Genomic DNA, 27,634 nt, shown 5'->3' on the forward strand with positions numbered 1-27,634 from the left:
GCCTAAAATCATAATAAGGCCACAGACACCCCAAAACACACCACCAGACGTGAACCTGCCCACTAGAGAGACAAGATCCAGCCTCATCCACCACAACACAGGCACTAGTCCCCTCCACCAGGAAGCCTACACAACCCACTGAAACAACCTTAGCCACTGGAGACAGACATCAAAAACAACGGGAACTACGAACGTGCAGCCTGCAAAAAGGAGACCCCAAACACAGTAAGATAAGCAAAATGAGAAGACAGAAAAACACACAGCAGATGAAGGAGCAAGATAAAAATGCACCAGACCTAACAAACGAAGAGGAAATAGGCAGTCTACCTGAAAAAGAATTCAGAATAATGATAGTAAGGATGATCCGAAATCTTGGAAGTAGAATGGACAAAATGCAAGAAACAGTTAACAAGGACCTAGAAGAAATAAAGATGAAACAAGCAATGATGAACAACGCAATAAATGAAATTAAAAGTACTCTAGATGGGATCAATAACAGAATAACTGAGGCAGAAGAACGGATAAGTGACCTGGAAGATAAAGTAGTGGAAATAACTACTGCAGAGCAGAATAAAGAAAAAAGAATGAAAAGAACTGAGGACAGTCTCAGAGACCTCTGGGACAACATTAAACGCACCAACATTCGAATTATAGGGGTTCCAGAAGAAGAAGAGAAAAAGAAAGGGACTGAGAAAATATTTGAAGAGATTATAGTTGAAAACTTCCCTAATATGGGAAAGGAAATAGTTAATCAAGTCCAGGAAGCACAGAGAGTCCCATACAGGATAAATACAAGGAGAAATACGCCAAGACACATATTAATCAAACTGTCAAAAATTAAATACAAAGAAAGCATATTAAAAGCAGCAAGGGAAAAACAGCAAATAACACACAAGGGAATCCCCATAAGGCTAACAGCTGATCTCTCAGCAGAAACCCTACAAGCCAGAAGGGAGTGGCAGGACATACTGAAAGTGATGAAGGAGAAAAACCTGCAACCAAGACTACTCTACCCAGCAAGGATCTCATTCAGATTTGATGGAGAAATTAAAACCTTTACAGACAAGCAAAAGCTGAGAGAGTTCAGCACCACCAAACCAGCTTTACAACAAATGCTAAAGGAACTTCTCTAGACAAGGAACACAAGAGAAGGAAAAGACCTATAATAACGAACCCAAAACAATATAGAAAATGGGAACAGGAACATACATATCGATAATTACCTTAAATGTAAATGGACTAAATGCTCCCACCAAAAGACACAGATTGGCTGAATGGATACAAAAACAAGACCCTTATATATGCTGTCTACAAGAGACCCACTTCAGACCTAGAGACACATACAGACTGAAAATAAGGGGATGGAAAAAGATATTCCATGCAAATGGAAACCAAAAGAAAGCTGGAGTAGCAATTCTCATATCAGACAAAATAGACTTTAAAATAAGGACTATTACAAGAGACAAAGAAGGACACTACATAATGATCAAGGGATCGATCCAAGAAGAAGATATAACAATTGTAAATATTTATGCACCCAACATAGGAGCACCTCAATACATAAGGCAAATACTAACAGCCATAAAAGGGGAGATCGACAGTAACACATTCATAGTAGGGGACTTTAACACCCCACTTTCACCAATGGACAGATCATCCGAAATGAAAATAAATAAGGAAACACAAGCTTTAAATGATACATTAAACAAGATGGACTTAATTGATATTTATAGGACACTCCATCCAAAAACAGCAGAATACACATTTTTCTCAAGTGCTCATGGAACATTCTCCAGGATAGATCATATCTTGGGTCACAAATCAAGCCTTGGTAAATTTAAGAAAATTGAAATTGTATCAAGTATCTTTTCTGACCACAACGCCATGAGACTAGATATCAATTACAGGAAAAGACCTGTAAAAAATACAAACACATGGAGGCTAAACAATACACTACTTAATAATGAAGTGATCACTGAAGAAATCAAAGAGGAAATAAAAAAATACCTAGAAACAAATGACAATGGAGACACAACGACCCAAAACCTAAGGGATGCAGCAAAAGCAGTTCTAAGGGGGAAGTTTATAGCAATACAAGCCCACCTTAAGAAGCAGGAAACATCTCGAATAAACAACCTAACCTTGCACCTCAAGCAATTAGAGAAAGAAGAACAAAAAAACCCCAAAGCTAGCAGAAGGAAAGAAATCATAAAAATCAGATCAGAAATAAATGAAAAAGAAATGAAGGAAACGATAGCAAAGATCAATAAAACTAAAAGCTGGTTCTTTGAGAAGATAAACAAAATAGATAAACCACTAGCCAGACTCATCAAGAAAAAAAGGGAGAAGACTCAAATCAATAGAATTAGAAATGAAAAAGGAGAAGTAACAACTGACACTGCAGAAATAAAAAAAATCATGAGAGATTACTACAAGCAACTCTATGCCAATAAAATGGACAATCTGGAAGAAATGGACAAATTCTTAGAAATGCACAACCTGCCAAGACTGAATCAGGAAGAAATAGAAAATATGAACAGACCAATCACAAGCACTGAAATTGAAACCGTGATTAAAAATCTTCCAACAAACAAAAGCCCAGGACCAGATGGCTTCACAGGTGAATTCTATCAAACGTTTAGAGAAGAGCTAACACCTATCCTTCTCAAACTCTTCCAAAATACAGCAGAGGGAGGAACACTCCCAAATTCCTTCTATGAGGCCACCATCACCTTGATACCAAAACCAGACAAGGATGTCACAAAGAAAGAAAACTACAGGCCAATATCACTGATGAACATAGATGCAAAAATCCTCAACAAAATACTAGCAAACAGAATCCAACGGCACATTAAAAGGATCATACACCATGATCAAGTGGGGTTTATTCCAGGAATGCAAGGATTCTTCAATATACGCAAATCTATCAATGTGATAAACCATATTAACAAATTGAAGGAGAAAAACCATATGATCATCTCAATAGATGCAGAGAAAGCTTTCGACAAAATTCAACACCCATTTATGATAAAAACCCTACAGAAAGTAGGCATAGAGGGAACTTTCCTCAACATAATAAAGGCCATATATGACAAGCCCACAGCAAACATCATCCTCAATGGTGAAAAACTGAAAGCATTTCCACTAAGATCAGGAACAAGACAAGGTTGCCCACTCTCACCACTCTTATTCAACATAGTTTTGGAAGTTTTAGCCACAGCAATCAGAGAAGAAAAGGAAATAAAAGGAATCCAAATCGGAAAAGAAGAAGTAAAGCTGTCACTGTTTGCAGATGACATGATACTATACATAGAGAATCCTAAAGATGCTACCAGAAAACTACTAGAGCTAATCAATGAATTTGGTAAAGTAGCAGGATACAAAGTTAATGCACAGAAATCTCTGGCATTCCTATACACTAATGATGAAAAATCTGAAAGAGAAATTAAGTAAACACTCCCATTTACCACTGCAACAAAAAGAAAAAAATACCTAGGAATAAACCTACCTAAGGGGACAAAAGACCTGTATGCAGAAAACTATAAGATACTGATGAAAGAAATTAAAGATGATACAAATAGATGGAGAGATATACCATGTTCTTGGATGGGAAGAATCAACATTGTGAAAATGACTCTACTACCCAAAGCAATCTACAGATTCAATGCAATCCCTATCAAACTACCACTGGCATTTTTCACAGAACTAGAACAAAAAATTTCACAATTTGTATGGAAACACAAAAGACCCCGAATAGCCAAAGCAATCTTGAGAACGAAAAAAGGAGCTGGAGGAATCAGGCTCCCTGACTTCAGACTATACTACAAAGCTACAGTAATCAAGACAGTATGGTACTGGCACAAAAACAGAAAGATAGATCAATGGAACAGGATAGAAAGCCCAGCGATAAACCCACGCACATATGGACACCTTATCTTTGATAAAGGTGGCAGGAATGTACAGTGGAGAAAGGACAGCCTCTTCAATAAGTGGTGCTGGGAAAACTGGACAGGTACATGTAAAAGTATGAGATTAGATCACTCCCTAACACCACACACAAAAATAAGCTCAAAATGGATTAAAGACCTAAATGTAAGGCCAGAAACTATCAAACTCTTAGAGGAAAACATAGGCAGAACACTCTATGACATAAATCACAGCAAGATCCTTTCTGACCCACCTCCTAGAGTAATGGAAATAAAAACAAAAATAAACAAATGGGACCTAATGAAACTTCAAAGCTTGTGCACAGCAAAGGAAACCATAATCAAGACCAAAAGACAACCCTCAGAATGGGAGAAAATATTTGCAAATGAAGCAACTGACAAAGGATTAATCTCCAAAATTTACAAGCAGCTCATGCAGCTCAATAACAAAAAAACAAACAACCCAATCCAAAAATGGGCAGAAGACCTAAATAGACATTTCTCCAAAGAAGATATACAGACTGCCAACAAACACATGAAAGAATGCTCAACATCATTAATCATTAGAGAAATGCAAATCAAAACTACAATGAGATATCATCTCACACCGGTCAGAATGGCCATCATCAAAAAATCTACAAACAATAAATGCTGGAGAGGGTGTGGAGAAAAGGGAACACTCTTCCACTGCTGGTGGGAATGTGAATTGGTTCAGCCACTATGGAGAACAGTATGGAGGTTCCTTAAAAAACTACAAATAGAACTACCATATGACCCAGCAATCCCACTACTGGGCATATACCCTGAGAAAACCAAAATTCAAAAAGAGTCATGTACCAAAATGTTCATTGCAGCTCTATTTACAATAGCCCGGAGATGGAAACAACCTAAGCGCCCATCATCGGATGAATGGATAAAGAAGATGTGGCACATATATACAATGGAATATTACTCAGCCTTAAAAAGAAATGAAATTGAGCTATTTGTAATGAGATGGATAGACCTAGAGTCTGTCATACAGAGTGAAGTAAGTCAGAAAGAAAAAGACAGATACCGTATGCTAACACATATATATGGAATTTAAGGGGAAAAAAAATGTCATGAAGAACCTAGGGGTAAGACAGGAATAAAGACGCAGACCTACTGGAGAACGGACTTGAGGATATGGGGAGGGGGAAGGGTGAGCTTTGACAGGGCGAGAGAGAGTCATGGACATATACACACTAACAAACGTAGTAAGGTAGATAGCTAGGGGGAAGCAGCCGCAAGGCACAGGGATATTAGCTCGGTGCTTTGTGACAGCCTGGAGGGGTGGGATAGGGAGAGTGGGAGGGAGGGAGACGCAAGAGGGAAGACATATGGGAACATGTGTATATGTATAACTGATTCACTTTGTTATAAAGCAGAAACTAACACACCATTGTAAAGCAATTATACCCCAATAAAGATGTTTAAAAAAAAAAAAAAAAAAAAAAAGAGAGCAGGGGTGACCACAGCTGTATCAGACAAAATAGATTTTAAGACAAAAACTGCCACAAGAGACAAAGAAGGACATTATAGCATGATAAAAGGGTCACTTCTCCAGACAGATACAACGATCATAAACATATATGCACCCAACATCAGACTTCCCAAATAAGTGAAGTGAACACTGATGAAACTGAAGGGAGAAACAGACACCAACACAGTATTAGTAGGGGACTTCAATACCCTACTTTCAGTTATGGATAGTACAACCAGACAGAAGATCAATAAGGAAACAGCACTTGAACAACACTACAGACCAACGGACCTAACGGATTCCCCCCTAGAGCCTCCACGGGAGTGTGGACCTGCCAGCACCTTGATCTTGGCCCAGTGGTACTGATTTTGGACTTCTGGCTTCCAGAACTGTGAGAGAATAAATGTATGCTGTGCTGACCACAAAGCTTGTGACATTTGTTACAGCAGCCCCAAGAAACAGATACACAATGAAAGCCAGAAGACAATGAATTATATCTTTAAAATGTGTAAGTAAAATATCTAACAATCTAAAATTCTATATCCAGTGAAAAATCTCCAAAATGATGGGAAAATAGACCAAAAAATTAGAGAATTTGTCACCAACAAACCTGCATTACAAGAAATGCTGAAGGTCACCATAACATCAAGAAAATGGTAGTTATATGAGGTAAAGGATGTGTTAAACTAACCTTATTGTGGTAAACCGTTTGCAGCATGTACACCTATCAAATTATCATCCTGTACACCTTAAACTCACACGATATTATGTGCCAGTTATATCTCAATTAAGATGGAAAAAAAAGAAATGCTGAAGGGAGTGTTCAGCTGAAAGAAAAGATCAGAAGGAAAGAGAATTGCAGGAAGGAATGAAGAATAATGGAGAGGATAAATATAAGTGAATAACTGACATGCAAATCAGTAACACTGTTGGATTTAAAATATATGTAAAATGAAAATGATAATGCAAAAGGTGGGGGGGAGGTAAAGAAGTCGTCACAGTGCTCTGATGTTTTAGAATTAATAGAGAAGCGGTCAAAGCAATGATTCATGTTAGCAGTAGGTCAGAGATATATATCATGAGGGTTGCTGGAATCTACCCCACCACCACCACCAAAGAGTAAAACAAAATGATTAACTAAAAACTAACAGATGGGGGGACAGAATAATAAAAATGCTGGATTAATCCAAAAGGAAGAAAAGGAAGTGAAGGGAACATAAAACAGGCAGGACAACAGAAAACAAACTGGAAGACGGTAAATATATCAGTCATGATTTAATCAGTGATTAAACACTCTGATTAAACAAGAAAGATTGTCACAGGTGTGTTCAAATTGTGAAAACGCCTCAGGATGTACACTTTTCTGTAGATGTATGTGCGCTTTTCTATACATATATCTCAATAAAATGAAAAAAGATGAAGTATCACAGTGGGTTGAAAAAACCCTACATGCTGCCTACAGAGCCACGTAAATATAAAGCTACAGAAAAGTATAAAAGGATGGAAAAAGACAAACTATGCAAACACTTAACCAAAAGAAAACTGATGTGTTAATAATACTTAAACAAAATAGACTTTAAGGCCAGAAACATTTATAGACATAAAGAAGGACATAATGATAAAAGAGTCAATTTAACAGTAAGATATAACAATTTAGAAATAACAATTTAAAGACCACTTCAAAATACACAATGAAAGAAAAGAAAAAAAAAACCCACTGAAGAACTGAAAGGAAGGCTAGACATATGGCTGTTTTCCAAAGACATCCACTAGACATACACCAGATACACCAGAGATGGTATCTACAGAAGAAAAGGGAAGGGAGAATCAAGCAACTATTACTGCCAAAAGGTGAAGAGTCTATTTTACATTTAAAAATGTAAAAACCCACTCTTAGCTCGAAGGCCATATAAAAACAGCCAGACTTGACCCATAGGCTATGGCTTGCCAACCCCTGTCCTCACTGACAGTGACCTGTGGGCCATGAACAAAGGTGGGACTCACTCAACTCACTGTGACTAAGGCCCTAACTGAAACAATAAATAAGGAAGGAGAGGAGGAGGAAACCAGCTGTCCCACCTTCTGAGGCCCACTGCCACCTCCACACCCTGCTAGCAGGGAGGACACACCTTCTAGGACAGTGGACACACACGGGGGTCCTCGGAGCAGCATTCACAGGAGGCTCCTGCTTCACAGGACAAATGAACCCTTCCACGGGGCAATCTGCCGAAGGATGTCTGATGCTGCCTAATACGCAACTCCAGGACTGGGTCAGCACCTGGCCCTGGGAGGATCTTGGAAGAATGGACACAGGAGGGGACTTCCCTGGTGGCGCCGTGGTTAAGTATCCGCCTGCCAATGCAGGGGACGCGGGTCGGATCCCTGGACCGGGAAGGTCCCACATGCCACGGAGCAACTAAGCCCGTGCGCCACAACTACCAAGCCTGTGCTCAAGAGCCCGTAAGCCACAACTACTGAGCCCACGCACCAAAACTACTGAAGCCCGCACGCCTAGAGCCCGTGCTCCGCAACAAGAGAAGCCACCGCCGTGAGAAGCCCACGCGCCGCAACTAGAGAAAGCCCGCGCGCAGCAACGAAGACCCAACGCGGCCAAAAAAAATAAGAAAAAAAGAATGGACACACACAGGAGTAAGGCCAAACAAGGCCAAAGATCTGCACAGTGGCTCTTGGTCACCAGCAAGCAGCCAGTAATAACCCAAAAACAAACTGGAAGCAATGCACTGGGCAGAGACTGCATTTTGCACACCCAGTACCCATCTTTTCTTTATTCCTTACTAACAGAACCTGCATTACCGAAGCCAGCAGGTCACCAGTGAAAGTCCTGCCTTCTCAGCCTCCCTCGCAGACTGAGCGGCCAATGAGGAATAAGTGGGAGACCAAGGGTGGGGTTTCCAGGTAAGCTGTTTAAAGAGGCACACTTTTGCCGTGCCCCTTCCTCCTCCCTGCTGCCTGAACGTGGACGTGATGGCAGAAGCTGCAATGACCATGGGAAGACCTTGAGGTCTTCCAAGCCACACCCTACAGGTGGTAGACACTCTGAAGACAGTAGCACCGCCATCCCAACCCAGACACACATCCCTGGATCAGTTATGTGTCAAAGCAAAGCAAACTTCTATCTTGTTTAAGTCACTATGGTGAGGCTCCTGTGGTCAACAGCACACCTCATCCTGCGAGCCTGCTGGAGAAAGCCAGCCCAGCCACTTGCCTTCAAAGAGTGGAATGGAGTCGTTGGAAAAGGTGTCCAAGGCAAGGAGGTCTCTCCCATCTTTGGACCCGCTGCGTTTATGCTTATGTTTCCTTCGAAAGAAGGACCTGCGTGCAGCCGCCGAGAGCGTCTTTGCGGTGGCGTTGTCATCCTTGACTTCAGACATGCTGAGCCTCCGGGAGAATTCTTGGTCCATCCTGTGGACAGGAGTACAGCAGTGCTGCTGAGGGCCCAGGGACCATCACCTCCCCGCATGCCCAGCCACGAGGAGAGCCAGAGCTGGGACTCCAGGCTCCTCCCACATTCTCTACAGGTTTCCTGGCCGCTTCACCACCCACGCTGCTGAGGACGCCATGGTGCCACTGCTGTGAGGGTGATACACACACACCAGTGCTGGGCAAGCTCTCAGAATACAGGGCCACCTCCTAGAGTCAGACGAGGTTCAGAAGGAGCTGCTAAGACAGACTTCACGCGTGACCACTACAAGTTATGCCTCCTGCCACCAAGAGGAACGAAGCACAGATAGACACTGTAACACAGGAAGAACCTTGAAAAACATCATGCCAAGGATAAGAAGCCAGTCAAAAAAGACCATGCGCTATATGACTCCATTCACGTGAAAGTCCAGACAGGGAAGTCTACAGAGACAGAACGATCAGTGGTCGCTCAGCGTTGACAGGAGGGGGCAGGGCAGACAGAAAGACAAGGCGGGGCAGCTAACGGGGCTTCTTCCTGAGGTGACGAAAATGTTCTCAAATTGACTACGGTGATGGTTGCACATCTGTGAAAATACTAAAAGCCAGTGAACTGTACACTTTGGGTAAACTGTATGGTATGTGAATCATGTCTCAACAAACCTGTTAAAAACAAAAAAGTGCTGTCTCCTAAGTTGCCCCTGTGCTTCTGTATAGCACTGACTTAAGTACAGCACTGACCTACACTAGGACCAAAATTGCTTTTTGGACAAGCAATCGTGGCAAAACGTACAGACCAGAAGCTGATACGAGCATCAGTATAAACCCCCATGAGCCCCAGCCCGCATCCCATGGGGCATCCCCACAGGTGCCGCCCGCCCCAGCCCCAGGCCCAGACTCGAGAACACTCACACATATTTGCTGGGGATCTGCCCGCGCTGGATCTTCTGGGCATTCTCATCCAGCTGCCAGGCCATCCAGGACCCAAATGAGCCCTGGGGCAAGGTGTCATCCACGTAGAGGATGTCATCTTTCTTAAAGCTCAGCTCATGCTCCACCTCTGCCAGCCGCTCATAGAGGGCCCTGGACCGGGCAATGGAGAGGGCAGGTCAGGCCGCTGGCTGCCCTTTGCAGCCATTCTCCTAGAGCCGCTCTCCTGCTCTGAACTTTCCCCAGACCCCAGAGGCTGATCAGGACCAGCCTCTCCCAACCCTAGCAGTGGTTCCCAAAGAGGGGAGCCCAGGCTCTACATGACAGGACAGAGACTGCCCTTTCCTCCCCCGAGACCAGGCTCCCTGGAGACAAGGGCTGCCTCATGCCCATCACATAAAAGACTTCTTGCCAAGGACCAAGGCCGTTATCTCCATTCCAGATGGGCCTTTCCCATTTGCGTCCCTCCCCTGAGTCAAAGCTGACGGTTCCTACAGACTAGAAACTTCCCAGAAGGGAAACATGCCATCCTCAACTGAGGAGGGGTTCCCTAGAGACAGGGACCCCCACCCCCCGACCTCACGGTACACGGTCGATCAGTGCTTTCCATTCTCGTGTGGCCTCAGATCTTAGGGAACATGAAGAAAGCTGAGCACCTCCCAGAAAACGCCCGACTCAGACACACACCGCATATAGTACTTCGGGGTACCGTGGATGCCTTGACACCCACACACGCTGCAGAAGGATCTGCAGACCTGGGTCAGAGGAGTCCGGGAGAGGAGCCTAGCCCACAGGAAAGTGAGGCTCTGTGGTCTCAAACTTCCCCACCAGGCCCTAAACCCTAAAGAGGGAGCCCATCTGGCCCTGGGAGCTTTCGAGGGTTTTTCTAAGTCATAAGCATCTCGTCGTGAGCTTCCAATTTGGGGCCCAAGTAATAATGCTCACGGCCCCACCCTTTGGGGGCAAGAAACATGGGGACATTCACAGGGAACAGCCTTCACCGAAAGTCCCTCCCCTAGCCCCAAGTCCCCGGCAACCCTAGCCACTGGTACCTGATATAGAAGCTGTCGCCAGGCAGGCCCTTGACCTTGGTGAACTCCTCAGGGCGGTACTGCACCTTCAGGCGGACGCTGTCCTTGGGCTTCAGCATCTCCACATAGACCTCCTCCACCGTCTTGTTGCGCACGTCCAGACCACCGTACTACCCAGAGACGGAGGACAGGGGTCAGAGGGCAGAAGCTGGGCATCTTGGGCACCCGCGAGAGGCCAGGTGTAGGGTAAGGGTGAGATTCAGCATCCCGTTCACTGGGCATCCATCTGCCCCACCTCCGCAGGTAAGGCTGACTCCTCTGTTGAGTGTCTGCTCTACCCTCAACAGCTGCTCCCAGGAGAAACCCTGTTCTAGTCCCCCCGCAAGTAAGGCTTATTGGAAACACAGCCCTTCACCTTGCTTATGCTCCTTGCTATCTTTGAGTACCTACGACCCACCTCCCCCGCCCAACAGGAGACCCAATGAGCGGGAGATGGCCCTCGCCATCAGACCAGTCCTGAGTCCTCCCACTGACAACAGCAGAGCATCTCCCCTCCGGACACCAGTGCCCAAGCCAGGGCCCCCCTGCCCGCTTCCCCATGATCTACCCAGCAGGGGTCTGGGCGGCATCCAACACCCACACACAGCGGTCGCCACCAGAGGCTGTGCTCCTCCACCTCCTGTGCCAACTGAGACGGTGGCAAGCCCGACGTGTGGGCAGAGAGCAGCCCGGCTGCTGCTCAGAGGGCGCAGAACTCACCTCAAGGACGAGGTCCCCAGGCACGAGGCCGTCGGGGCCCTTGGCAGGACTGTCGTCCTCCACCTCGGCCACGAACACCCCATGCAGGTTCCCACCACATAAGTGCACGCCAAGCTCCAGCTGGGACTTCTTAATGAAAACAACTCGTGGTTCTGGGGTCTTCTTGGTGGCATCTCCCACCATCCTTATGGGGGGGAAAATGAAGCTCTTCAATTGTGCACAGGGAGGGAGGAACACATGAGAAAGATGAAACAGTGGTGACGCCCTAACCGTTTTCTGCTGCCCGCCCCCTGCCACGGTCTCACGAGCTCTCAGAACCACAGGAGCCGGGAGGCGGGCCGACACAGCCTCTAGTTCTAGTGACCCGGTTTGTAGGCAGGATGCTGAGGTTTGGTAGAGGTGAACACATGACCCCGGGTCACAAAGCCACTTGGGAACAGAGTGGAAATCAACACCCCTGCTTTCCAGCCCAGCTGTCCATCACACACCATGGGCTATGTCTTGCCCACCTGGACTGCACTTGTTTTCCTAACTCTATTCTCCTGCAGAGAACTGCAGAGCCAGGCTCACCATCCAGGGCACAACTCATCCAGCAAATGTTTACTGAGCAGCTTCTATGGCCCAGATGGCACTAAACCAAGAAGCAGGGCCCCTTGCCATCAAGGAACTCACAGCACAGGGACACTGAAAGGCTGGCAAACAAACTGAGTGAAGGAGACGGGACAGCAACGGAACTGAATGAGCAGGACCTCAGCAGGGGAGCCAGCCGGTGACGAAAATTTTGCTGCAGGTAAGTGTAGCCATAATGGGCACAGTGAACGGTCACAAGTAGGAAAGCCCTGAAGATGTCCCAGCTTCCAGCCTCAAACTTCTGTGAACAGTCCATTAAAGTCGTACCCGAGAAAGGGCTCTGTCCAAGACTGAAGAGTGACTGCCTCAGGACCCAGCCTGTGTGACCCTCCCCCACCTCCCCGCCAGCCCCTGCCCACACTAATGCCGCTCCCTCCTCCGGACATCTCTTCACGCTCGCCCTTTGCACGGCTAACCCCTCCTCATCCTGTGATGAGCTGCGGCTTAGCTGTCACTGCCCTGCCATGCTCCTCATGACTGTTCCATCGTGGCCCCTGGCGCCCCTCCCAGCACTCTGGCCGTGCTGCACATGCCTGGACACTGGTCTGCCACCCTCAAACCTAGAGCTCCTTGGGGGCAACACTGCTGTTGATGGCCAGAACCTGGGGCCTGGCTGGGGGATGACCGTGGGATTCTGTCTAAGGACAGAACCAGAAAACAAGTGAGTGAGAAAAGGAGGAGAGAAAGAAAAAAGGCAGAGCTAAGAATGAGTCAGTGAGAAAACGAGAGAAAAAAGGGAGAGAGGGCAGGACGGAGGGAGGAAAATAGAACTGGCGTGCTCCCCACCCCAAATCCTGACAAGCCGGTGTGCTGTCTGCAGCGCAGGGCGGCGCTGGGACCCACGTCCCTCAGGGGATGTGCTTGGGCCCCAACAATGACCCCCCGGACCCACCCCACTCAGCCAAGGTGCACGGATGGAAGGCTCATGGCATGCATCTGCTGACCTGGAGCTGGGGGTGCTCTGCTTGGCCGGGGGTGTGCCAGGGCCCTCGTCCTGCTCCATCAGTGGGTCAATGACAGAGGGATGCTCCGGGGTGGTGGCACCGCTGCCCTGGAGAGTGGAGTGGGGACTGACAGGGTCCAGGTGGGAGCTGGGGACAGAGGACAGGAAGAGTGAGGAGTAGCATGCAGCCGGCTGGAGCCACCCCATCTCTGGTGGTGACCAGGTCTGGGACGTGAACAAGGACCAGGTCACGCAGCTCTGTGACCCGAACCCTGAGGAGAGCAGGCGCCTCAGGAGCCTGGACTCGGTCACCCAGCTGCAGGATCTGATCTGCCTGTCCTCAACTCGGGGATCCTCTGCAAAGGGGTCAGCCTGGGGACCCATGAATTCACTGTTCTCTTTTCCTCTGCATGTGCATTTCAGCCCTTCCCTTCACAGGCGCCGCACGGCAGGGGCACGTCTCACCCTTTCCTCACCTGTCCTGCCACCCACAGCACACAGGCAGATGGGGGCAGGTGTCCAGTGTCTGCTCGTGGAGTGGGGCCAGACCACTCTGTGGGAGCGTCCGCCCGGGGCCGCAGCTCCTGCCTGCTCCACATACCCATGCCGGGGCTTCCTGCTGCACGCGGGACCCAGCCACCTGTTTCCACACCCTATTTCAGGAGGGAAAACCATCCCTCCATACGTCCCTTCTCCAAAACCCAGGGCTGGTCGACGACTCTCTCATGGCAGCAGAATCCCCAGAATTTGCAGCTGGCACACAGGTCTCCCCACAGCGAGCCACGCACCCGCCGCACCCGTCTCTCTTCCTGCGGCCCCCGTGCCCCCTAGGAGGCCAGGGCCTCACCTGGACCGAGAGTGGCCGCTCAGTTGGTGCATGTGTGGGTTGTACTGGGCCAGGATGGTGATGGTGTCGCACTGCTGCCCGATGATGAGGCGGGCCTGCTGCTCCGTGGCGCTCCGCAGGTTTATGCCATTGAACTAGGAGACACCGGGAGCGGGCTCAGTGATGGGAGAGGAGGGCGTGGAGGAGGGCCTGGGGACTCAGGAAGGGAGGAGAGGAGAGGAGAGGAGGGAGAGGACGGCAGCTCCCGCTCACCTCAAGTAACTGGTCCCCGTACTCAAGGCCGGCCTGGTGAGCGATGCTCCCCCCAGTCACCTTGGAGACGTAGACACCGCCCTTCTCCCCGCTCACAATGGAGATGCCCAGCGGCTCCGAGCCCTTCTGCAGCTTCACATGGCGTGGCTCCTCCACGTAGGGCCTTGGAAGAGAGCCAAGAGTTTTGGGGACTCAGGCTCAAAGGAAAGGTCTGGGGAAGATCTGAGGTCAGGCATGCAATCACTACGCAGAAAGGGCCAGGGAGCACAGACGCTCCTATGGTGACACAGCTGGATGGGAACACGATGAAGTCCACCTTTGTACGACGGTGATACACAACCCCATGCAATACAGACACGACCTCCCACCCGCCCATGGACACAGAAGCACCCAGTCCCAAAGACACCAAGAAGGGTCTGTGTGAACTATAAACACTGATATCCACGGGGAAAAGGCACGCAGGTTTCCCTAACAGGAGAGGAGTGGCCTCGCAACGTGCAACGTACAAACCTCCAATGGGGTCTCAAGACGCCCTTGGGGCAAAAGGACTGCTTTCTGGGGTGACATTCACCCAAGAAGGGGCAACATTAAATACCAGTTTTTATATTTACCGGGACACAGAGGATGCAAAATGATCATGAGATTAAGCTGCTGCAAACCGGAGGCACTAAAAAGGGAGCGGGGAGGCTGGGAGCAAGGCGGCACCATGCACCCGCTGGCCCCGGGGAGCCGCCCACCGCACCGCGGGGGATAAGGGGCGCAGGGGGGGCTGGGGTGGGGACCTCCTGTCGGGCCAACCTCACGCTCCTCAGGGAGGAGGACCTGGGCCTGGCAGCCACAGGCAGTCTCAGGAGGGATCTGTGGTGGTGGAGGCATCTGGAAGGTGCAAAAGGTTAGAAAGCAGAGCGGGGGTGATCGGAGGAGGAAGACAACCACAGACGCCTGGAACGTGACAGACAGACAGACAGACAGACAGTTAAGTGACCCCGAGCCGCCAGGCCCCCTGCTGCATGCTGCCCGAGCTCCTCCTCAGGACAAGACTGCAGCCAAAGGCCAGGGGAGGGGACAAGCAGAGCGCCACCCCCGAGGGCTCCCTCCTCCAGAGCACATGTCAGGGAGGGGTGGGGGGGTGGGGGGGTGGTCCACGTGCTGAAGGGCAGGCAGGCAGAGGGGGGCCCTTTGGGAGGGAGTCCTTACTTTTTAATCTCCCGAATGATTTAAAATTTTTATAATATGCACAAGAGTTTTGTCAGAACAATAAGGCTGCTTTGTAAAAGGAGCTCATAAAGTATACTTAACACTACAAACAGCTTAAAACATAACGCTAAGGAGGAAGTTTATGTAAAACAACATAAATAAAGCATGTATTTAAACTGTATACACACACACACACCTCAGAAGGTGAAATAACAGCAACTGAACCTCGGGCTGATGAGATTATGTGACTTTTTTTCTTTCTACTTTTCTAGTTTTCCCAGTTTTCTATAATGATAGTTAACTTGAGACTGAGAAAAAGAGGGACTATTTTTAGTAAGTAACCCATTCTTCAGTCAGGTCACACATGTTAAAGTTTATGTCACCTAAGCGCTGTGAAGGCAGGAATCACCGACACTGACACACACACTCGCTCACACACACACCGGTTCTCTGTGCACCGCGGAGAAAGCTAAGGGGATGTCTGAACCGCACGTGATAAGGCCCCTGCTGCTTCTAAGGAGCCCCCTTCAGTGGGGGGAAAGTCTTGTTCTCTCAGTGACCTGAGCTGGGGGGTTCAGTAAAACCTCACACCGCCAGGGCCGGTTTGTGCTCCTGTCTGCACGATGCAGGTGAGGCTATCATGAACACGTCCACGTGAACTGTGCTGACTCCCCTGGGGGCCCAGGTGCCTTGGCGGTTATGGGTACACTCTGTTCTCCAGTATACACTTGCTAGGTGTGCTGTCTTAACAGGTTCAGATCGTAAATGAGATTTTCTTAACTATGGGCCCACCCAGCAGCGTCTCTCCCATGGCTTGCAGCTACAAGGGCCCTCAGCTTTCTGGGTGTAAGTGGAGGAGAGTAGCTGTAGTCCTAGATTCTAAGTGATTAGATAAAGGTAAGTTCAAGTTTAATCCAATCTCCCACTAGGATCTAGACAGAACCCTTTAAATATATAGATACGATCTGGTAAATCCCACTCTGAAGAACACCAGCGGTGGATGGGGAACGTGCAGAGCTTGTGCAGGAAGGGACCAGCCCTGAGAGGAGGCACGTCTGGACTGACAGCCGAGATCGGCCTGCATTTCAAAACGAACCAATAAATGGCTAAGCTGTACATGTATGCTTCACACACTCTTTTCCTATGTGTATTTTATCTCACAATAAAAAGCTTGGGGGGCAGGGGGAGGGAGCAAGCGATACAGCTGTGTTCTGGGGCCAAAAAGAAAAGGATAAGAAGGAGTCCTGGGACTTCCCTGGTGGTCCAGTGGTTAAGACTCCACTCTTCCACTGCAGGGGGCAGGGGTTTGATTCCTGGTTGGGGAACTAAGATTCTGTATGTCGCGTGGCGCAGCCAAAAATTTAAAAAAAAAAAAAAAAAAAAAAAAAGAGTCCTGATTCTAATTAGTACAGGCTAGTCACTAACCATGTGACCACAGACCACTCCAACTTTCTGGCCTCAGTTTCCTCATCTTTAAAATGGGGCCGATGATGATGCCGCTGATCACAGGGTTATGTGAGGATTTCACGACTTATTACGTGGAACGTGCTTAGGCAAGGGCCTGGGAAGCAGTGAACGGCATCACTCCATCACGGTCACTGTCAGGTCGTCCCCAGCATCACGTGCTGGAGCCCCCCTCCTCCCATGGGCACTCAGTGGAAGGAGCTCACCCTGCTCCTCCAACTGGCCATCCACGTGCGCCCCTCCTCCTGCATCACGTGTCCACAGGACTTCCTCGTGACGTCCTGGAGCAAGACACCAGGGGATGCTAGGCGACCCAAACGCCTGCAGCCTCACCGGAGGTCAACTCTGTCGGAACTCCCCAAACCGCACCACGCCCGGGGCCGAGGGCGCGGCCGAGCGCTGGCCCGCTACAGCAGCGCGCCATCCTCCCCTGTGCCCACTCACCTGTCCTTTCTGCGCTCCCCGAGGGCCGCGGGGTTGACGGCAATCCTGGGCAATGTGGCGGCTGAGGTCTGGGATGGGCTACAGGAGGACAGGCCTTCGACATTCAGAGGAGACTGCGGGGGAGTGCTGCACTCCGAGTGGGACAGCGAGCCTGCCGAGAGGGGTGGGTGAGGGCCGGGCCTGCACCTCCGCTCCCGCAGCCCGGACACACGGCCATGCGTGCAGGTGCCTCATGCCTCGCACTCCCCCCTGCATCTCCCGCCAGGGCCCGGGTCCTGGCCCCGCCAGCATGACTGATGGCTGAGACAGGGAGCGAACTGTGAGCGGTGCCCAGACACCCCACCCTGAGGACGGAGGGGGTCAGCAGGGGGAAGGGCCACTGAGAAGTTCTCACCTCTGTCAGAGCCCACGACAGACCGCGGATATCTTGGCGTTGATGGGATTTTAATGCGTTCTGCCTTAAACTGCAAGTTGCTCGAAGACCCTGTGGTTCCACAAGGGGACAAAACTTTAGGCCTGCAATTAAACAGCGCCCCTCACTCCCTCACCACCATCCTAGTAGTCAGGAAACATACACGGTTATGACAGAATGAAAGTGGGCCCTGCCATTTATCCCCGAGGGGGTCTCAACGTGGAACAGTCAGGGAAAGCAGAGGCCTAGCCCCAGTACGTGAATAAACCGTGCAGGGCTAGGCTGCTTCAGAACAGCATCCCACAAGTCTCGCTTCCAGCCCCGAACAGAGACAGCACCCCACGCGACAGGCGCGACTGCCGGCCTTGTGTCCACAACGCCGGAAGCAGCTCCACCAGAGTCTCTTTGAGACAACTGCTAGCCTCGACTCTGGGGTGCTTTTTCCGTAAGTGATCGGCAACGCGACATCCCCCAGAATGACCTCAGGGTCAGGGAGCAAGGCTCCTGGGCCAGGGGTCACCAGAACAACTACACGGCCACTGTGGGAAGCTGCAGGAAGGCCACAGGAAAGGGCTCTGGGTGCAGCATGGAGCCGGCCTCAGCCCCCAGACGGGAGAGGGGCTGTGTGTGTGGGCCGCCAGGAGGTCTGGGCATGAGGATGCGGGTGGAGATGAAGAAAGGCTGGCGCCTGCTCTGGCGAGAAGGCGCCAGTGGCTCAGTTACCGAGGCGGGCGCTGGAGGGCAGGGAGTTGCACCCGTGGGAGGCTCTCATCTCAGAGCAGTCGCTGCAGGCCCTGGGGCTCAGATCCAGGCTCAGGCGGCCCTGGTGCTGGACACTGTCGAAAAGCAGACAAGTGAGGGGCTCGGGAGAAGGACCAGGTCAGGGTAACAAGTGGCTGGCCACCCTGAGGCCCTCTGCCAGCTCAGGGAGGCCCAGAAGCGGCTCCCAGTCAGCCGAGGACGGTGACTGCCCGCAGCCACACTCAGAGGGCCCTGCAAGCGCCAGGCCAGGACCAAGCTCACTGGGACAGAGGGCTTTCTGCAGGGACGAACAGAGGCTCTGCATCCTGGGCGGGCAGGGAGGGGCAGGACGGCACCGAGGCATTCCCTAGAAGAGCCCGTCCCTGGAAATGGGAGAGCTGAGGGCAGGGAGCCCGCGTTGCCCACGTCGGGCTGGCCCGCATTCAGGCCCAATGATGACCTCTTCTAGCTGTGAGACTACATCTCTTGCCTGCTTAGAGCCTTCCAGTGGTCTTCACTGTACTCAAAATAAAACCCAAACTCTGGGTTTGTGCCCTATGACGTGGGCCTTCCTCCTGACTCACCGTCTCTTTGCCAAGCTCCCCTACGCTGTCCCTGGAGCCCACTGCACCATTCTCAGATGCCCGGGCTGTAGCACCTACAGCCCTCCTTCCTGGAGGCTCCTCCCCAAGTCGTGTACAACTGGCCTCTTCTCAGCCTTCTAGTCACGGCAGCATCCCCCTGCACGGGGCCCTCTCCACCGCCCAATATAACTTGCCACCCTCTTCCAAGTCACAGCCTAGCTTGTCAACACTTTAGGGTCTTTAGGACCATTCAGCACCATCTGGTATCACTCTGTTCTCTTTTTTGGTCGTTCCCCACTCCCCTCCTCGGCCCCGGCCACTTGAACACAAATGCCACAGGAGATGAAGTTTGTCTACCTAATTTTTCACTGTAGCCGTCTAGAACTATAGCAGTCCACGGCATGCAGTCTGTGCTCTACTAAAACCTGTCAAGTAGGGCTTCCCTGGTGGCGCAGTGGTTGAGTGGCCGCCTGCCGATACAGGGGACACGGGTTCGTGCCCTGGTCCGGGAAGATCCCACATGCCGCGGAGCGGCTGGGCCCGTGAGCCATGGCCGCTGAGCCTGCGCGTCCGGAGCCTGTGCTCCGCAACGGGAGAGGCCACAACAGTGAGAGGCCCGCGAACCGCAAAGAAAAAAAAAAAAAAAAAAACCTGTCAAGTAATCGAATGAATGTGTGACCTTGAGCCAATCCATTCATTTTCTTAAGGCTCAGTTCCTCATCTATCAACCGGAGACAGTAATAGTAGGGTGGCTCTGGTGACCAAGTGAGATGATGCTTATAAAGGTCTGAGGACAGTGCCTGGCATGTGAGCGCTCAGCTATCGGCTGCCTTCTCTACCATCGTCGTACAAATACCTTTTCAAGCTCCACGCTGGTAAATAAAGAGAGCGACCTTAAAGTTTCCTTTCCCCGGGGCCCCAGCGCTGCTCTGCCCGGCCTCTTCCCAGCTAGGCAAGGGAACCCCTCTATACACAGCGGCCTTATGCCCAGGTGGGCTTGGATGGCTGGGGTACAGGGAAGCACAGGTGGCCTCACATACCTGGGATGCAAACCCTGGGGGCCAGCCTCTCTGGGGACAGGCGGAGAGCTGCAAGGGCCGACCCTGTGGCTGCGCACGGTGTAGATGGGGTTCCTCAGGACGGAGCTCACAGCGGTGCTCGGGGTCATACTGCGGGGAACAGTGCCTGCAAATGGGCAGGGTGAGACAGTGGCCCCAAAGCATCCAGCCAGCCCCAGATCTATGCAAGCTTCTGGCCCTGCTCCACCTGTAAGGCAGGAGAACCCTCTTCAGTGCTTCCCATTTCCCAGGCTGCTATGGGGAGAAAGCACTCTGAAAAGCTAAAAGATGTCACTGATAGAAGACTGAACACTCCAGACAGGTCAGCAGTGGCTAGATCTTTGAGGACACACAGCAGCTCCCTGAAATGACAGTCTCCACTCTCCCTGGGACTGGGCGGCCCTGGGAGCCCGCATCGACCCTCCTCCCCGGCCCTGCCCTGCCAGCTCACCCACAGACGCCCTGCTGGGGTAGAAGGGGGGGTTGCTGTGCCGGCTGGAATGCCCTGGCGAGTAAGGGGACCACTCCTGGAGATCTGGGGAGAGCTCTCCACTGGCCGGGACACTCTTCTGCTCCTGCAGAACCAAAGGCAAGAGGCAGTGGCTGGAAACACGGAAACACACAGGCATTTGCAAGCGATTTCTATCCCTCACGACCTAGCTTCTCCCACTCAGACACATGACGTGACATTTGGGAGAGATCGTTAACTCGTTTATTCATTCACGTTGCCTTACACATCTGGAAGAGAAGAACTTCCTTCAAAAATACTTTGGAAGAAAACCACACAGAAAGAATCTGTTCTTTCGAATAAACAGCTTTTGTGTGTAGAGAGGGTGGAACACATGGGTGCATCGGGCACACGTATGTAGCAACTCCACACAACCTGCCCAGCCGTGTGAAGCTCCGTGTCTGCTGAAAGTAACACGGATTTGTTCTCCTGCTCACAGCAATCTCTCCCTTCTGGAAATGACCACAGCACCCACAAAAACAAGCCGGCCTGTCCTGCTGCCAGCTAACAGATTCACACGTGCTATCTTGACTCCCTAAACCCTTTGAGGTGGGTCCTTGCCACTTGGGTTTATTGCAATACAAGTTCAAAAGCTTCTTGCTCAATAAGCAAATCAAGCCCCACACCCAAGAAAGCGTTGCCCTCTTGGTGTCATATTACCGCTATCACGCACACCCCAGGCTACTTTCTAATCTCCTAAAGGGAGACTGCTTCCTGCGGGCACTCACCCCTTCCCCCGCGCAGGTGCTGAGAGCAGAGGCAAAGGAGCCAGGGCTAAGCCTGAGCTGGGGGATGCCAGTGCGGGCGGGCACAGGTCCCTGTGTGGCCCGCCCCACCTCCACCTCACCCTGACCCACTCCAGGGCTGAGCTCTACCTCCAGGAACTGAGCAGAGATCACTACTGGAGCGAGCTTGGGCCGAAAGCTGGGAGCAGACTTTGGCCGGCGGCGCTTCTGCCCCAGCTCGTCCGTCTTCTGGGAGGTGAGGTCCTCGTCACAGGACTTCTTGGCCGGCAGGTAGGAGGAGTCCCCATCCCCTTCAGGGTAGTAGCTGGAAGCAATGCGGACCCTGGCCTTGCGAGGGGGCGAGGCGTGCATGGGCTCTCCGGGGTCCATGTCGGGGGGCAGGGCACTCGGGGGGCTGGTGGATGGGGAGCTGCCCACTAGAGTGGCCTCTGACTCAGAACTGGTTTCCAGTTTGTGCTGGAACTTAATGGAGTCACCCCTCCTGGGAGGTTTTGGGGGCGTCAGAGGTCCCACCCTCTTGGAGGGCAGGGGGGAGTAAGCAGGCCCAGGGCCTGGGAGCAGGTAGTCTATTTTGGGGGGCGTCTGGGGGCGCTTGAAAGTGTTTGGGTCAAAGATAGACTTTCTTTGCTTTGGCTTCTTGTAAACGGAGAGCTTCTCGGGTCCTGCCGTGGAGCTGAGCACAGCCTTGGGCCAGGTCCCGCCGCTGTTGGCATTCTCGGGCTCTGCCTTGTCCAGGCGGGCCTCTGCCTCCCCACAGGGGCCCACCTCAGTCTCGAAGGGCAGCAGTGGCCGCCGGCTACGCACGTCCACCGGCCCAGAGCCACGCTCCCCCGAGGCATCCGAGCGGAAGGGGCTCAGGCTACGCTCGGAGGCGCTGGGACAGGCCTGGGGGGAGACGGGGAAGGTTCCCCCGGGGAACGGCTTGTGCAGGAAGGAGCTGCTGCCTCCTGGGGGCCCAGACTCCCTCCTGTCGTCCCGCCTGTCGGCGCAGAAGATGTCCGTCTGCGTGGAGCTGTTGTGCTGCATCAAATTCCGTTTATTCTGAGCCTGGACCTCCGGGCCATGGGCTCGGAAGCTCAGCATCTTATCAGAGTCCTTGATGTTTTCAAAGATGTTCTGGCCGCTCCACGACGCGCTCTGAGGGAACACCTAAGTAGGGGTTGCAGAGGAGTGAGGAAGAGAGCCGGTGAGACCGCACGACCTGGAGCTGCCACCGAAAAACATCCCTGGAGGTAGAGCGATGGGCCACACACACCCCAAAGTTGGACAGATGGACAGACGTGCAGGCGTGTACACCTCGCCAACAGGTGAGGCTTGCTCACAGCCAGGCCACTGGGAACCCACAGGAAAGACACAAAGTTCCCTTGACTTTGAGCACTTTCTGAAATCACCTGCACTGTGTCCTGCCTATTTTTAAAAATTATTAAATGTAAATATAAAAAATTCACTGTTAAAGGCATCTTACAGTACACCTAGACAATGGAATACTGTTCAGTGATAAAAAGAGACAACCTATCAAGCCATGAAAAGACAATGCAGGAACCTTAAATGCACAGTACTAAGTGAAAGAAGCCAATCTGAAAAGGCTGCATACTATGCGAGTCCAGCTATATGACATTCTGGAAAAGGCAAAACTACAGAGATAGTCAAAAGATCAGTGGTTGCCGGGGGTTGAAGGGGAGGAAGGGATGAACAGGTGAAGCCCAGAGGATCTTCAGGGCACTGAAATCACTCTGCAGGATACTGTAATGGCGGATACATGTCATTATACATTTGTCTAAACCCGTAGAATGTACAACCCCAAGAGTGAATCCTCACGTTAACTACAGACTTTAGTTAATACTAATGTATTAATATTGGCTCATCAATATTACAGAGCGGAAGATATGAGAACTCTCTGTACTAACTCAACTTTTCTGTAAACCTAAATCTGTTCCCCAAAAAGTCTATTAATTTTAAAATAATTTTTAAAAATATCTCTTAATGAAGTAGATGAGCCTTTTTCCAACCTTCTTAGAAAAGCTGATAAGAAGTACAATAAACGCCCTTAAACCCATTTAGATTCAACAATATTTTGCCCAATTGTCTGTATCTATTTATACTGCAGAACATTCGAAAATAAGTTACAAATATTATGACGTTTCACCCGAACAGCTTTAGCACGCATTTCTCCCAAATAAGGCCATTCTCCTGTATAACCCCAATACCATCATTATACCCAGGAAAAGTAACAATTCCCTAAGATCACCTAATTATCCAGTCCAGATCCAAATGTACCCCCCACCTCCAAAGTGTCCTTCATAGCTAGGATTTTTTGTTTCTGGGTTTTGGGTTTTGGGTTTTGGTTTTGAAACCAGGATCCAGTCAGGGTTCATGCATACCTTGCACTTATAAATCAAGACCTTTTTTCCAAGGATCCCAGTGATGTGGAGAAGTGGCTTGGGCACAAGGAGCTGGGGTTCTGCCTGCCCCAAAGAGGGCGAGAGCAGAGCCAGTGCAGGGCGGGGGCCCTTACCTTCAGGAGGGAGAGGGTCAGGGAGTCCTGGCAGCTCCGCAGCAGAGATTCACACTCATTCAGAGACTTGTTGTCCAGTGCAATGCCATTGATCTAGGGCCAACAGAGAGCCCGTCAGGCCCACCACCAGGATAGGCGTTCTGCCTAGCTGCTGACCCACGCTGGACAGTGGGCCTTGTTCTGTAAGGTGCCCCCGTCTGGAGCTGGCAAAGGAGAGAAAGCCCCTCCCCAGTTAAGGCCCTCAAGGTCCAGTTATGGGGCTTCTGAGGCAAATGAAACACACAGCCTTAAAAGCACTCTGGGGAAGTGACTTTGACTGACTGGGACCAGAACACCACGGGTCCCAGAGGGACATCCCGGACCCACCGCTTCCTGCTGCGTGATGCTGGACCACGGCTCAGAATTCTTTCAAGAGCAAAAAGGAAAACAAACACGGACGCCCCCCCAGGGGCGCGAGGAGACTGAAAACGAGATCATGATGTGGGAGGCTGGACCCACATGACATGAAGTATCATCGCAAAGACTCCTACAGCCCCTCACGCCTGAGTCTCTGTCCGCACCCCTCTCAGACACGTTCCAGTCCTTTTTAAAAGTGTATGTGCAATAGGTGAACGGTGAGACTGGGGTGCACCCATACCATGGAGTCCTACCCGGCTTCGAGAAGGACCACAGCATCAGCCCACCCAACCACGTGATGGAGCTCACAGCACGAAGCCAAGTGGAAAAGGCCATCTCAAACGGGCAAGTACTGTAGACTCTACTTATACAATATCCTCCAAATGACAGACTTATAGAGCTGGAGAACAAATTAGTTGCCAGGGCTTATGATGGCGGGGAGGGGGCATGCTTAGGACTGCGGGGGTTAACAGAAAGGGGTGACACGAGGGAGATCTTTGTGGTGGTGGACAGCTCTGTATCTTGATTTTTTTTTATCCTAAAATGTGATAACAGATTTCATAGTTACGTAAGACATAACCATTAGATGTTAACTGGTTGATGGGTACGTAGGACCTTTCTGTACTATCTTTGCCACTTCATTTTTTAATATTGTTTAACATTATAACTGAATTGTAATTATTTCTGTAATTATTTCAAAATTGAAAGTTAAAAAAATATATATATTCAGAGTGATTATCTTGGGGTGGTAGATTAATTTGGTTGGTTTTGTTTTTCTTTATAACTTCCCCACATCTTAAGAGTTTTTCGTAATGGCCATATTGCTTTCAAACTCTAGCTCGCCCCCAAATCTGAAAAACACTGGCAAAGATGTGAAGTAACGAGCTCCCCCAAACACGGCAGGTGGGACTTCTCAGAAGCACAAGGAGGGAAATCACATCACGTGTTGAACGCTTATGCCCTCTGATCCAGCGATTCCCCCACCCGGGACTCTATCCCATGGCGGGACACAGCAGTGGCCATGAAGCACTATTACAATGGCAAAAAATGTCCTGACTGTCCATCAGGAGACCGGCCCAAAGGCCACTAAGGAACATGCAGTTACTGAAGTGACTCAGACAGATCTAAAGATGTGAATCTGGAAGAGCCTCAAGGCACGCTGTTAAAAACAGAAAGCAAGGTTAGCAGCAGCACAGTATATACTATGATCACATCTAAGTTAAAAAAAAAAAAACGTGGGAGATATAAGTTTTGAACGTTTGGGGGAGAAAACACAATGAATTGTTAAAAGTATTTCTCCTCAGGATGGGAACTGGGAGACGGGGAGTCCAGAACCAGAGGAAGGTTCCCTGACACTTACAGCCACGATCCTGTCTCCCACGGCGAGGGACCCCTCTCGGGCAGCCGGGCTTCCGGGCACCACGGCGGCAGCGTACACTCCATTCTCCAGGCTGATGCCGCTGTCTGCAAACCAGAGGGCCCCGGTTAACCCCCGCCTGGGTTGTACGGCCCTCTGGTTGTCTCATCTTGTCTTTACGAGATAAACTTTTAAAAAGGATGTTGGCAGACTGCGACCTGTCCATCCCGGCACCCCGCCCAGGTCACTCCACCCAGGGACCCGGTCAGGTCTGGTCTGGCGAATCAAACAATCAGAGACAAGCAAGACCCAGGACCCAGACGTCCCCCTAGCGGGAAGCACATGGGCTGCACTGAAACCACATCAACGCCTAGTTCTGGGAATGAGGGGTGCCGGAAAACACATGCGATCTCTCTGTACGAGAAAAGGGCGCCCTGCCCACCTCCCCAGCCCCTACCTTTATGCCCGCTCAGGTTGATGTGCAGTGGTGTGACCACCTTCCCGCCCAGGGACTTCCTCCGACGCACGACCATGTTGATGGCCCCCTCCCCGTTGAGGAGCGCCTTCATGGCCTGCTTCTTGTCCTTATTGATGAGGTCCACGTCGTTGATTCTCAACAGCCAGTCATTGACCCTGAGGAGGGGGACAGCCAGGTCACTGCCAGCAGAGGCCTTGGGACCAGGGGGCCGGCCCCTGTTGCTCCCATTCGGGGAGCAGAACACCAGAAAGCAGGTACCCCACAAACACATTCAGAAAGGGTTCCTCGGGGCTTCCCCGGTACACGGTGGTTACGAATCCGCCTGCCAATGCAGGGGACACGGGTTCGAGCCCTGGTCCGGGAAGATCCCACATGCCGCGGAGCAACTAAGCCCGTGCGCCACAACTACTGAGCCCACGTGCCACAACTGCTGAAGCCCGCGCGCCTAGAGCCCGTGCTCCGCAACGAAGAGTAGCCCCCGCTCACGGCAACTAGAGAAAGCCCGCGCGCAGCAACGAAGGCCCAGCACAGCCAAAAATAAAAACAAACAAATAAATAAATTTATTTAAAAAAAAAGAAAGAAAAAAAGAGAAAGGTTTCCTCTTCTAGGAAGGTGGAGTGGTTAAGCTGGCAAGGGTTGGAGCCTGGTTTCAAACCCTAGCTCTACCACTTACTAGCGGCATGACGTAGTCCCTCTGGGCCTCAGTGCCCTCATTTGTAAAATGGGGGCAACAGAAGCACCTACCTCATCGGATTGTAAAGATTAATGAATTATATGAAGTACTTAAACTTAGCAAATACCAAGCACTATGTAGGTGCTAATTATTATCATCACTATTTCATGGGATGAGCAGGCAATGCACATTCCAGACTCTCACACACTTCACCTGAGCCCCTTACTACACAGAGAAGCAAAAGGCAGCACCTGGTGATGGGAGAAAGGTCAGATTCAGAGGCGATTCGGAGTCCGAGCAGCCTTTAAGAACAATGTTAGCAGTTAAGCCTGAAAGCCTCAACAGCCTCTGTGAGGCCCCCAGGTCCTGGGATGCGTTCATTTAAATGCCACCTGGCTCTCCAGGTCCTCTGCATTAGGTCAGAGGGGAACTGCCACCTTCCCTCCAGAGCCTGGAGCCCTCTACACTCACCGTAAGCGGCCATCAGCAATGCTTCCTTTGTCCACTTTAGTGACAAATATGCCACAGTCCCCCGGCAAACAAGGCTCATTCACACCCTCTGCCATATCGAAACCAAGTGCCTTCAAGTCAATATCCTCCTGGCAAAAGAAAAGCGGCAACAGCTCACTTTACAGCAGTGATGAGAAACATTTGGCTCTTACACCCCCCCAAGACACTCACTCCGAGACGGGTGCTGTCCCTTCACCCCGACGGGACACCTGGTCCCCAAGATAAAACCTCTGAGCGGCTGTGATCCCCTTTCCACCACTGGAAACACACACACACACACACACACACACACACACACACACACACACACA

At 50.6% G+C, this 27,634-nt stretch overlaps 1 protein-coding gene across 2 annotated transcripts in view; it reads right to left on the minus strand.

Annotated features, from left to right (window-relative positions):
* Positions 1–27,634, minus strand: part of DLG5 (discs large MAGUK scaffold protein 5) — a 139,073-nt gene that overhangs the window by 21,367 nt on the left and 90,072 nt on the right. For both annotated transcript variants that reach the window (XM_029245190.1, XM_029245189.1), the window contains exons 11-27: positions 27,285–27,412; positions 26,119–26,294; positions 25,665–25,768; positions 23,909–24,001; positions 21,523–22,542; positions 20,591–20,714; positions 20,122–20,266; positions 18,480–18,592; positions 17,739–17,828; positions 17,345–17,495; positions 14,240–14,402; positions 13,988–14,121; positions 13,142–13,288; positions 11,568–11,751; positions 10,830–10,978; positions 9,760–9,930; positions 8,654–8,850 (exon numbers count right to left, since the gene is read on the minus strand). In XM_029245190.1, the coding sequence (XP_029101023.1) occupies positions 8,654–8,850; positions 9,760–9,930; positions 10,830–10,978; positions 11,568–11,751; positions 13,142–13,288; positions 13,988–14,121; positions 14,240–14,402; positions 17,345–17,495; positions 17,739–17,828; positions 18,480–18,592; positions 20,122–20,266; positions 20,591–20,714; positions 21,523–22,542; positions 23,909–24,001; positions 25,665–25,768; positions 26,119–26,294; positions 27,285–27,412 (3,289 nt within the window). The remainder of the gene's footprint in view (positions 1–8,653; positions 8,851–9,759; positions 9,931–10,829; positions 10,979–11,567; positions 11,752–13,141; positions 13,289–13,987; positions 14,122–14,239; positions 14,403–17,344; positions 17,496–17,738; positions 17,829–18,479; positions 18,593–20,121; positions 20,267–20,590; positions 20,715–21,522; positions 22,543–23,908; positions 24,002–25,664; positions 25,769–26,118; positions 26,295–27,284; positions 27,413–27,634) is intronic.

Source organism: Monodon monoceros, unplaced genomic scaffold (assembly GCF_005190385.1).
Source record: "Monodon monoceros isolate NGI ecotype Baffin Bay Population unplaced genomic scaffold, NGI_Narwhal_1 Super_Scaffold_4, whole genome shotgun sequence".
Classification (NCBI taxonomy): domain Eukaryota; kingdom Metazoa; phylum Chordata; class Mammalia; order Artiodactyla; family Monodontidae; genus Monodon; species Monodon monoceros.